This window comes from Mustela nigripes, chromosome 4 (assembly GCF_022355385.1).
Source record: "Mustela nigripes isolate SB6536 chromosome 4, MUSNIG.SB6536, whole genome shotgun sequence".
Classification (NCBI taxonomy): Eukaryota; Metazoa; Chordata; class Mammalia; order Carnivora; family Mustelidae; genus Mustela; species Mustela nigripes.
In genome coordinates, this window is record NC_081560.1 from 175,989,183 (window position 1) to 176,002,076 (window position 12,894).

Sequence of the window (12,894 nt, forward strand, 5' to 3'; positions counted from 1 at the left end):
TCTTCCCAGCACAGAGCCCGGCCGCGGGGCTTCTGCCTCAGCAATGTTTGAAAGTTGGTGCCTTGGAGCTTAGAAGACACTGAACCTCATAAATGTAAAAGTAAAGAAAGAAGGTAAACATTTCTGGCAAGTACTCAAAGCCCCTTTTACCCATAAATTTTGAACAAAGTATTCCTTATTTAAAGTTGGGTATTTATTTATTTATATTTTGAGAGAGCAAGCCTGTGTGAGCGGGGAGGTACGTACAGAGGGAGAGAGAATCCCAAGCAGGCTCCACGCCCAGTGCACAGCCCGCCATGGGACTTGATCTCACAACCCTAAGATCACGACCCGAGCCAAAAATCAAGTCAGATGCTTTCCCAGCTGAGCCATCCAGGTGCCCCTAAAATAAGATTTCTAAGACAAAGTGAGTTCTGAATCCCAATCAGGATACTGGAAACTGTCTCTTTGGCCTGCTTCCCCCGTAGGGTCTCCCTCCAACCTGGTCCCAAATTCACACAGTAACAATACACAAAATCCAGCAGCACCCTCCACTGGCACAGGCTCCTGGGGACCTGGTTTTGGGGGAGATGGGATCTGAGGGGGCTCTGGTGGAAGAACAGACACGGAGAGTGTTTCTCCCATGGCGAGGGCGGAACAGCTCAAACCTGCAGCAAGGGCAGCCGGTGTCTCACCTATGTTAGAGCTTATAAAAAGAGCCCAAGAAATAACAGGTCGTGTGGCAAGTTTAACTGGTATTTCCTGGGCCAAGCAAACTGAGAGGGTGCTAAAAACATAGACACACACACTACTTCTGCCCTCGGGCCATTATTAAAGACAAAGACCATACAGTGAAATGCTGTGGAAAACCACTCCTGTATTTAATATCTTCCCCAAGTTAATACAACTAGCAGTCAACTATCAGTAACTTAAGTTTTTTATTTCAGTGGACCCTAAATGGACAATTGAACTATTTCTGCAAGGTGTTAATGGCAGAGAGTTCTCTCTGGAGTATAACATCCTATCCTTCTTCTGGAAGTGCAGCTAGGGGCTGATAGTCTATCTGGCAAACAGCGTTGGGCAATCAAAAAAGAAAAGAAGGCTGAAAATTCCTCAGAAATAGCATACTTCTTAAATCCATGCTTAAAAACAAAAAACAAGAATCAAGTCTCTTACGTAGAGTGTAGGAATGAATGTTGCATCTCTACAGAGGCAGGAACATCAAGCCTGGTCACATTGTTCTCAAAGAGAATCATTAAAAACCACATTGGCCCTCATCTGCCACAGGCATCCTCTTAAGCTCCTGGTCCTAACGAAGTATGTACTCCTTCTACATTCATTTGAGCAGAGTTTTTAAGAAAAAAAAAAACAGATATGGATGTAAATTCAGTGGAATGGTCTTTCTAATCTCATGCCTGAGGGTCCTACTGACCAGTTAAGAACAACAAACCAAAACAAAAAAATTAAAAAAAAAAAAAAATCACCACAGCCAGTATCTCTTTCCCTCACTCACTCTCTTCCTGCATGTACTCCTTTCCTTGCAGACAAACCCGTAGGCTACCGGGAAGCAGACTCTTGAGGACCTCACAGAAGCTTCCCCCATTCTATTATTTCTACCCTTATTCCAAGGTTCCTATTTTAGGAGATTCTTCCCAGTAGTGAAGTCATGAAGGTACGTGGCATAATTTAAGTGTACCCGAACTGTGAGAGAAATGGAAAACAACACAGCGTGATGTGAAATATCTACACACGTTAAACTTCATGAAATTAATGCCATTCCGATACCTTTATATTGAACATATTAGATCTTTATTATTATGGCTAGATAATTTGGGCAAGTGAGTACATAGGTTTGTGGAACACGTGAATATATAACTGGCTTATCAAGTTCAATGGCAAATTTTCACATGGGCATGTGAAAATGTCTATGTGAAAACAGGCATGTGAAAATCTGCCTTTTGTAAAAGGCCAAATTTTGTTACCAATAATTAAAACACAAATTTAAAATAGAATGTGGCATTCAATTTAATCTGCTTACTATTGTTCAAGGACTTCTAATAATAATTGGTATAATAAAGATAACCGTGGAAAGCAAAAATTCCTACTGTGGTTTAAAAAAGAAAATTCAAGCAATCTGAGGCAGCCTTGCCAACAGTCTGGAGAATCAGTCTGTTTAGCAAGTGGTGTATGTAAATAAATAATCAAAGATGCTACTAAAATACAACTTGGTAAACAGGCATTACCTATTTAATAAGTACAATATATACATAGAATTCTCTTGAAAAGCTTCATTTTATACAGAAACATATTTACAAAATGAACAGTGTAATCAAATTAAAGATTATCTGTACAACACACATGCATACATGTGTGTGTGTCTGTGTGTATATGGACTTTTGGAAGATAAACAAGTTTCATCATTGTAGTCAAAATGGACAGCCATATGCATTTTAAAAAAGGATTCCATCCCAGAAAATACATCTTTATTATACAATTATATTTTTCATTTATCTTCCTGAAAATTCTTCATGTTTGGATACTTTTTCAATTATTTTCTCTGGTTCAGAGCCTTGAAAAATTTCAGGTTTCTAGTGCCACCAACTGGTGTTAAAAATTAACAATCTTAGTGTCAAAAAAGGATTGTTTTGTTTTAAAAAAAGGATATTGAAAAACAGCCTACTAGAGTCAACATTCATAAGGCAAATTTACCATACTGAGTAGCAACATGATAGATAAAAAATATTTTCACCACAGTAGCATATATAACATTTACAATATTAATGGTTTTTAATGTTTTGGTTTCTTTCTACCAGTAAGTCTTGGTCTAACTCTGTATGAAAAAACTCTTTAGAAAATAATATACTGGTAAGACAAAGTTTAGGAATACACACCAAAACATGATTAATCTCTGTGAGCATCAAGTAGGCATTAACAGTTTACTAAAATGGCAAAAATCAAATACCTTTTGACAGTCTTTGGATTTTTTTTCTTTTTTCTTAAAGAATAATTAAACATCAAACTCTGACAGTTAGGGAATGTGTAGACCATCGTGAAAACAGTGGTCTGCTCTCAGCATACCCCAGAGCAAGGATTCATTTCCCAGAGTTCATGCCACAGTGAGGTTTCTGGGCCATCACCTGCACAAGTGGATTGGCCTTCTCCCCCCAGCAGCTGGCTTTGAGCTACAGAGGCTCCAAGAGCTGCTCCTACTGCCTCTCCACCACTGTCACTAGACCACAGCACCAGGAGGACAGCAACTGCTCTGATTTGCTCACCAAGAAAATCACAGTACTCGGATGCTGCCTCACAATAGCAGGTTTTCAATACACGTGTTTTTTAAGTGAATAAATTACATGGTGGTAGCCTGAGAGAACTTAATTCAAGACAAATCACTTTAAATGGGGATGACGACATAAAGTTAATAAAGAAAGCAAAACACCAAAGTTCAAACCCATTTCTTTGCTCAAACCCACTATTTTCATTCCTTAACACTTAGCAGGCTAAAGTTTGAAGTGTATGGGAAAAAAGGGAGTCACAGTAAGAATTCACTTCAAAATTAAAACCTAGAAAAGCATATAGAGATGTACACACACAAATAATAATTTCCTGCTCACAGAAACCAAAATAGTGCTAACCAAAACAACCTCTGAGTTGTACAACTAACAATGAACATATAAAATAAAATTTGCCCCAGATCTCAGGTTTATCCAGACCATTTTCCTCTTCCAGACACCCACTCTTCTCTCCATATATTCAATATATTAAGAGTAGAAGATCTCTAAATCCTTACATTAGGAGCTTTTTGCGAACTGGTATAAAGATCTGATATATGCACATCTTTGCACATTACTTTGCTCAATTCTAATCCATACACAAAAAGATATGGTAGAAACTGAAGAACAAAAGGAAAATAAAAACATTTTCTTCAAAAATTTCCACAGCTTGAAAAATAACAGCAAGTCAGAGTATTTTTTATAATAGCTTTCCTCTAAAGTAGTGCCACCATTTGACTTCTCCAAATGAACGGTGGTGGCACAAATGTTAATATTGGAATGTTTCACTTTTGTATGTAATAAAATGTATTTATTTTTTGAAAAGTGTATAGACATAGGACACTATAGATCTGATCCCTATTTGGTCTCCACTCACACATTTTTGTGTCTTGGAGGAAAAAAACAAATATTGTAGTGTATGAACCTCTATCACAGAAGTTAAGAAATTTAGTTATGTTGGCTACTCTAAGTAGTCTTTATGAATATCAGTGGTATGTCTAGAAAAATGGGAAGGTAATTCAAATTTTATTGCACTTACCCTCTTACTTTGATAAATTGTTGGTAAAAAGAACAAGACACCTTATGGTAAGACTAACACTTCTTACAGTTATTTTAAAAAGATGTTTTTGGACTTAGACCTTCATTCTGAAAAGATTTTGGTTTTGAATGGCAAGACATAACTCGATATACAGAAAAGATAAGATGCTGCATTGAATCCTTAGTAAAAATTTTGTAAATGATCATTTTAAACAATGATTTTAAAAAATGTTAAAACACATTAAAGGGACATTGCCACCATGAGCCCAACTTTTAGAGCCATACAATTCCTTAAAGGTTTTTAAACCATCATCCTAAAGCTTACTTCTCTTGAGAGAAAAAAGGATGCAAAAACCTAAAACAAAAGTGACAATTGGGGCAACATCTGCATATTAGCCAAGGTATCCTATTACAGAAATGATCTGAATGTAATGAAATGTGAAAAACCACACTCAGAAATGATGGTAAGTGATAAATTACAAGAGGAAGGAACAAAATCCAATGATGTAGAAATACTGATACTATGACTGGCAACACTTAAGTGCATATCTTAAATAATTATTGTAAAAATCCACAAGGATACACAAATTTGGCTCTAAAATTCCTTTGGTTACAGGGATATAATTATTTTATATTTTAAACAAAATAATTTAAACAAAATGTACTGAAACATATCACTTTGGGAACTGTAAGATCCCTCCATTGGAATATATAATTGTATCAATGGTAAAGAATGGTATTCAAATGAAATGATTAACAGAGCCATATGCTGGATTCTCTCAGGAACTGGGTCTTCATAAATATCTTAAACATTTATCTTTATACTTGATGTCACTAAAACTAAAGTATTTCAGTTTCAAAAGAATTCATCATTCATCTTTCTATTCAAATGACTAATCTCTTTCACATTTTAAAATACAACTGAAGTCCACAAATCTAAGTGAGCATGTTATTTAAAATCATATTTTGTGTAACTGAAAAATAAAAAAAAAAAACTCAACATTAACTCAAGCAGTTTGAATCGGAAAAAAAATGTACCTAGCACGGATAAAGAAACCTGACAGAGGCATACAATGTCTGATCACTGCTAGCTACCAAGAGCTGGCTCTCCTATTAGCTTCCATGAAAATTAAGAGATTTAAGGACTCACTGGCATCCCTAAAATACAACCAAATGTTATCCTGGAATGTAAAACAAAATTTTAATTACTTCAAGTTTTATTCATGTTGGAAAAACAGCATTACTGCTGAATAATTAACGTGTGTCCTTTCATGCATAATTTTAAAAAGCTGAATCATTTTTGACATCATATATTTTCAAAGGAAGAAATATGGAGAAGGGGTTTTCAAAAGCCCTTGTAGTCCTGTTGAGCACTTCGCAGGACTATCAGCGATTTCAGCTGTTCTGATTCAGTGACAGGCTGTCCCTATACAAACACAAATTCCATCAAAGCTTATTCTCTTACAGTATACACAGCAATGCATTCGTATTAAAAGGATACTTTTTTTTATACAGATGAAGCAAAACAATTTTTTACTGGCTGACACACAAAGCAGGGAAAAGTTTCCAACAATACTGGGCAGTGGCACCTGTTCCTTATGTGGCTTGTCTGTTTAGTGACCAAGAGCTGTGTGTTAGGTTTTCTTCATCCTCTGTTCTAGTTCACGCTGGTGTTTAATAAGACGTTCTATTTCTGTTCCAAGTGTTTGCAGATTTTCCTTTACCAATTAGAAAAAGGGGAAAAGGAAACAGAACTATTAAGTATCGTAAGTCTATGGATTCAGTTTGAACTGTTTTTGCTTAAATTTTGACACTGAAGGGGTGAGGATTAGTCTTCAACGTTCTGTGGCATAAACCGGGTGCACAGCAGTTTTCAGTAGTAAGACCTGCCCATTCTGGAATCTCTTTATCGAAGCTATGGCAAATTTTAGTGCACAGATTTGTTACTAGATTTACAACTTTATTTCTAACCGTCAAGGCCCAAACATAGCACAAAAAGAATAGTCAGGTTGGGTAAAAGCTGCAAGAAGTCAAGCTGGAAAATACATTAGAAAATGAATGTCTTAATCTTAAAATAGAGTCTCAGCAATCAATTATAACTAACTATACACATCAAAGGCCACCCGCTGCAAAATAAATAACTGTCCAATAGCTAAGCTGCTTTTTTGCTTTTTCCTTTCCTTACTAGCTAAAGAAAAACACAAAAATCTTATCTCCAGGTAAAAAGGCTACCTCGCGTTACAGAACCAGTCCATTTACGGGCTGGTTCACACTAGGAAAGGCACCATTATGCCATGCTTATCTACTGGCTGGTAAGTGAATGAGAATATATAGATACCTTCAGAGTAATATTTTTTAGTAACATATCCTCCAGAACAGCCTGTAATTTTCTGTTGATCTCCAAAGAGAGGTCCAGGGTTAATCCACTATCCGCTGGATGGGATGTATATAAGGATGCCATAATTCCACCCCGTCTACTTAAATGGACTTTGTTAAAATCAGATGCCTCTGAAGAAAGTGTGCCTGATTCTTCCCGTAAAATGTAGCTCTGAATTATTCTGAAAAATAAAATGACACTGTCAGTTATATACTTGCAGAATTAAAAATGTTAAAATTTACGAGTCAACGAATCATAAGCATGAAGATGATTAGCATTAAAACAAGCACCTATTAGGTTAATAACAGTAATATGTTAGAAAATAATTTTTCTTATTCACATGTTTTTTTTTTTTTTTTTTAAGATTTTATTTGAGAGAGTGCATGCCCATAAGCAGAGGGGAGGGGCAGAGGGAAAGGAAGAAGCAGACTCGCTGGTGTGCAGGGAGCCCCACTCGGGGCTCTATCTCAGGACTCTGGGATCATGACCTGAGGTGAAGGCAGGCACTTAACTGAGCCACCTAGGTGCTCCCAGATGATGTCTTAATCTTATTTTTGTTCAACATAGTATTTACATTAAAGATATACAAACACTGATTTTCTAGTTCTTTCCTTATTAATCAAAATATTTTTAAAAAAATTTTTTAAAGATTTTATTTATTTGACAGAGCACAAGCCAGGGGGAGCTGCAGGCAGAGGGAGAGGGAGAAGCAAGCTCCCCACAGAGCATGGAGCCTGAAGCGGGGCAGATCCCAAGACCACCATCCCCCAGCCAAGAGCAGACACCCAACCGACTGAGTCACCCAGGCGCTCCTAATCAAAATATTTTTGAGTAATTTTTCTTTATTTATTATTTCTTTATTCCATTTGTTAATATTTTCTACTTTCTTGTTACTAAACTTAGAACTTCATTCATTTTCCTATAAGATTTATTTATTTTAGAGACAGAGCACATGCACACGCATGTGTGTGCGAGCAGGAGATGTAGGAGAGGGTGAGGCGGCACAGGGCTCGATCTCAGGACACTGAGATCATGACCTGAGCTGAAATCACCAGTCAGACACTTAACTGACTGAGCCACCCATGCACCCCCTCTTTTTCTTTTAAAAGTCATGGGCCAACTTTTCTTTAAGCCTAAAATGATTTCAAAATAAAAATTATGGGTAAAAAGTTGCAATATATAAAAAATACCTCTTAAAAGAATACGGTATGTGTAAAAGGAATTTTGCACAGCAATTTTGTTTTGCTTGTTTTTTTCTTTTTACCAGGTAAGGAAAGAAGTCCCAAGGCCCAGAAAGCCCAGCTCTCAGGAGGGAAGAACAAGCTACTGGAGGGATGAGGAAGAAAGGTTACAGGCCACAGGGTCAGGATGGAGAACCCGCAGGTGAGATGAACAAAAAAACCATGTCAGAGGCCAGTTAGCAGGGGGACAAAACAGAAAACAAAACTGCATGAAAATGCATCTCATAAATGTAACTGAGAAGAAGTAAGGTTTCATGCATGGCACCAGAACAAAGAACAGTGGAGCAAATTAAACCTGCACAGGACACTCCGCACAGCAGATTCCAGGCAGTGCTGACCAGGCATCCCGCCCACCCCACAGGAGACCAGCACCATCCCTCTCAGGGGCCAGGGTGCCCCAGGTCCAGAAGGTCACCGTTCAAAAGGCCAGTTATTAGCTTGAGGCTCCTGGTGCCCAACTACTGGGAGCTTGAGAATCCAGCTTTTGATTTTAGGTCACACTGACCTGGTCCCAGTTGGGTCCAAATCCCCAGCTCTTGGTCTGTCACCTACTGGATTAATGGCGACTCTGAACATTTAATGACTTGACCTGAACACCACCAGTTTATTTATTTGTCCCTGAGTTTTAAGAAATCAATGAAATTTTGTTAAGTCACAGGCACAGTATCTTGTACTTGCCAGGTGCCCAATAAATTACCCACTATGTCCTACCCGAAAGGAAAGATAATCCACAACCCCATATCTCTCTTAGAGCCACAGTCATGAAAATCAGAAGCTAAACCTGTGCTCTTATTAAAGCCAAAGATCGGAGCGCCTGGGTGGCTTAGTTGGTTAACCGTCTGGCTTCAGCTCAGGTCATGATCTCAGGGTTCTGGGACTGACTCCCACATCAGGCTCCCTGCTCAGCAGGGAGCCTGCCTTTCCCTCTCCCATGCCCCATGCTTATGTTCCTTTGCACCCACGCGCTCTCGCTCTCTCTCTGTCAAATAAATAAATCTTTAAAAAAAAAAACACAAAACTAAGATCTGTTGAACTACAGATCACCTTAAAGACCTGTGTTTTCTTTCATCTCTGTATTCCCAAAACCTAGAACATAGTAAGTGAACAATAATAGACTAGGAACTGAATGACTAAATTTAGAATTATTTTTTCAAAGACTGGCTCTTGATATGATTAATTTTGAAAATAGCAAATTTATATAAGTAATGGTATTTCAAACACAGATTGTGTTATAATAATACATACTTAGTTTTTTTCCTAATTTCTTCCACCAATTGTTTGATATGATCCTCCATAAATTCTATCTTTTCATTTTTCCGGGCATGTGCTTTTTGCAGCCTAACGATCCTCTCAATCAACATGGCCTTGTCCACTTCTGGGAAGTTATCCACAGCTACTGATGACCCAGTATTTTCTGGAGATCGATCTTCTGCACTGCTTCGAGCATTGAGGGACCCTGAAGAAAAAAAAAAATCAGTTTAGATATTGTACTCAGTCTAGAGTCATCTGCTAATGTCACATACTATTTCTTCTAGTATAACCTACAAATATGCGATCTAACAGAGTCGGGAACAGAACACAAGTCATACCTGGCCTGAGTTCTTATTTCTGAATAAATGAATGACAGAAGTACCAAAAGGGCCTATTATGTCTCTCAGGAACAGGATGAGGAAGCAGCGAAAGAAAGAAGAAACTCAAGCAAAAGTAAAAACAAGAAGTCTGAAGTGAAACTGAGAGCCAAAGACGGACAGAGAAGAAAGAACACAGCCAGTGGGTTAAGTTCTGAAACTAGTCTCCCTAGGCTCGAATCCCACTCCTCTACTTTCTAGCTATGTGACATCAGACAACTTATTTAACTGTCTGTGCCTTGGTCACTTCATCTTAAAATGGGAATATTATTATTTACCTCCTAGGATCCTTATATATGAAGTGCTTAGAACAGTGCATATAAGCACTCAGTAAATGTTAGCTACTATTACTTTCATCAACATCAGTTGAGAAGAATTTCTGATCCTCTTTATCCTACAAACATTAAGTCTTTTTTCAACTCCATTTTGTAGATTTAAGACAGTGATATACCCTATCCAACGTCACACACTAATAAATGACAGACCTGGGTTCTACGCACTTATGTGGAGCTTCAACCCATGTTCTTTCTACTATGCGATTTTCCCACTACTCTAACAGTTGATGTTTCTCCCCAGTGTGCAACTCCTGGGAGAAAGTGTAGTGTCATGGCACGCAAGGACTCCAGAGTCTGAGAGCTCTGTCACTGTGGATTTGGGGCAAGTCATGGAACCACTCTGAACCTTTGTTTCCTCATCACTAAAATGCAAACTGTAACACTTCACAGGACTATTCTGTAGAGTAAATAATATGTTTAAAGTGCTTGGCATGATTCCTGGCATTCCAAAATGACAAATACACTAATATTTTGCTAATTACCATTTCCACAATGATATGAATCATAATTTTATGGACTCCATTCATTTTCACTTCTGAGCACAGACATATCTACCATGGGAAAAGCCAAAAGATGTAAACATACATGTATATATAAAAAAATCTTGATCTATATTGATCATCTCATTAGTTTTCAGGTGTTAAAAAGTAATACAAAAGGGGTGCTTGGGTGGCTCAGTCATTAAGCGTCGGCTCAGGTCATGATCCCAGGGTCCTGGGATGGAGACCCACATTGGGCTTCCTGCTCAGTGGGGAGCCTGCTTCTCCCTCTCCCACTCCCTCTGCTTGTATTCCCTTCCCCACTGTCTCCATCAAATAAATAAAATCTTAAAAAAAAAAATACAAAAGTAAAAAAAGAGAAAGACCATATTATAACAAATCTCTCTATACGGATGGATACAAATTTAAATTTAAAAATGGAAAAGGAAATTGTCAGAAAGAATTTTAAAGAAGCAGTGGGTAAGATAAGAGGAGGTAGGGACACAGATCATCTAGAACCCGTTGGCAAATATGAAACCCCAGATAATGATGAGAACTTATTTAACTAGAAATAATACTTTTTATAACTCAAAATGGAAAAAAAAAAGCATATCAATACTTCCTAACACAAAAAATGCTACTACTTTTTACAATCAGTCACTAGATGACAACTGAAACCAGAAGTTTTTTACCTGATGAACTAGAACGACTCCCCATGCTGCTGACTTCTTTATCATAGCTTCCATTCTCCACCTGATCTAATTTCTTTCGTGCTACAGAAAAAAGAAACAAATTATTGTGATAATTATGACCATTTGCCCCACCATTTCTGATTTCAATTGCTAAAATCATTCAGGCAAAAATGGCTTAAACAGGAGGGGCGCCTGGGTGGCTCAGTGGGTTAAGCTGCTGCCTTCGGCTTGGGTCATGATCTCAGGGTCCTGGGATCGAGTCCCGCATCGGGCTCTCTGCTCAGCGGGGAGCCTGCTTCCTCCTCTCTCTCTGACTGCCTCTCTGACTACTTGTGATCTCTCTCTGTCAAATAAATAAAATCTTTGGGGCGCCTGGGTGGCTCAGTGGGTTAAAAATGGCTTAAACACAAGAGAAATTTGTGGAATACATACTTTAGACAGGAGGTTGTAGCTGTCACTCATATAAAATGATATTTAGAAATGTACAGGTCGCATACAACATACACAGAAACACCAGGATGACATCACTTAGGCACAGCAATCTAATGTTCAGAGTCCTGATGGGTTTAAATGATCTCTATGATACCTGCAATTTCCCTTCTATTATAGCTATAAAACAAACTGAACCCTTATGGCAAACATCTGAATATATTCATATTAAGTAAATACTAAATCTCTTTATATTATATTTCACCCTATTTTAACACAAAGTAGTGAGAATAGTAGAGATTAGGAAGTTAGAATACGTATCTTAGGCATCTTTGTATCAAGCACACAGCACAGTTTAAATTTTTAAATGAAAGAAATCTGGGTTCTAGTCCCAGCTGTTAATCCTTGTGTTCGGGTCATTCATAATCTGTCTGGGTCTCAGTTTCCTCTGAGATGAAGTAGGTTAGGGCTCAACGATCTCCAAGGTAGAGGTCGATAAGGTGGGTGCAGGTACCCAAGGTGCTGCACAAAACAACTCGATGCATGTATGGGGAGAAAGTATTGAACTTCCACTTCCACTTGCATTTCATCTGATCTTTGAAAAGATTCTGTTTTTTAAAATTTTTATTTATTTTTATTACATTTATTTTAATCAGATTCTATTTTTCATGGTTTTTTAAGGTAGAGAGATACATTTAAGATTTATAAATAAATATATATAAATCTGAGAACAAATGCTTAAATACTTTTTACAGATTGAAGTATGGGATCAAAAAAGTTTAGACACTACTGCCCTCAAGTATATTCCCAACTTTCACATTTTGGGATTTTGTGAATAAATGTCCTTTAAAGAAGATTATGTTATAAACTATTCATGGAATTCTAAGAGGTTTAACGATTTGGTTTATAAACATTAATACATTAAGAACATACAGCACTAATCAGTGTGATAGAACCTGGTGTAAAATATATTTTTTCTATAAATCCTTAATGACTAAATGGTGCAACATTACAGTCTAAGTATTCGAGAATATTATACCTTGCTGGAGTTGTTTGGTAAGATCTTTGACACTGGAGGCATGTTTACGTCTTTGGGTTACTAATTCATCTTTTAGTTCTTCGACCTGGGTACTCAATGCTTTAACCTCTGTTTGTCTACAGGTGAGTTCTGCTTGCAGAGTCTGGACCTCCTCTTTTCGCAGTTCTTCCTCTTTTGACAATCTACTTTCCTAAATATCAAATAAGATCAAACAAAAAACACCAATTTTAAAACCTGTTTGTTTCCATTACCACTCCTAGTTCAGAACCTGAAAATAGGATGGTAGATTCTTTCAGAATTGCTCCTTACCAGGTTTTGTTTCCCACCCTCCTCAAATTCCTTATATAGGAACGGAGCGGGCATATTAACACATCTGCCACTTTAT

The 12,894-nt window shown here is 37.5% G+C and overlaps 1 protein-coding gene across 2 annotated transcripts in view; it reads right to left on the reverse strand.

Moving 5' to 3' along the window:
* Positions 1-1,765: 1,765 nt before the first annotated feature.
* Positions 1,766-12,894, reverse strand: part of CCDC186 (coiled-coil domain containing 186) — a 53,217-nt gene continuing 42,088 nt past the window's right edge. For both annotated transcript variants that reach the window (XM_059398644.1, XM_059398643.1), the window contains 5 exons: positions 12,510-12,699; positions 11,042-11,122; positions 9,153-9,363; positions 6,628-6,847; positions 1,766-6,007 (listed from right to left, as the gene is read on the reverse strand). In XM_059398644.1, coding sequence (XP_059254627.1) covers positions 5,924-6,007; positions 6,628-6,847; positions 9,153-9,363; positions 11,042-11,122; positions 12,510-12,699 — 786 coding nt within the window. In that variant the 3' untranslated portion in view covers positions 1,766-5,923. The remainder of the gene's footprint in view (positions 6,008-6,627; positions 6,848-9,152; positions 9,364-11,041; positions 11,123-12,509; positions 12,700-12,894) is intronic.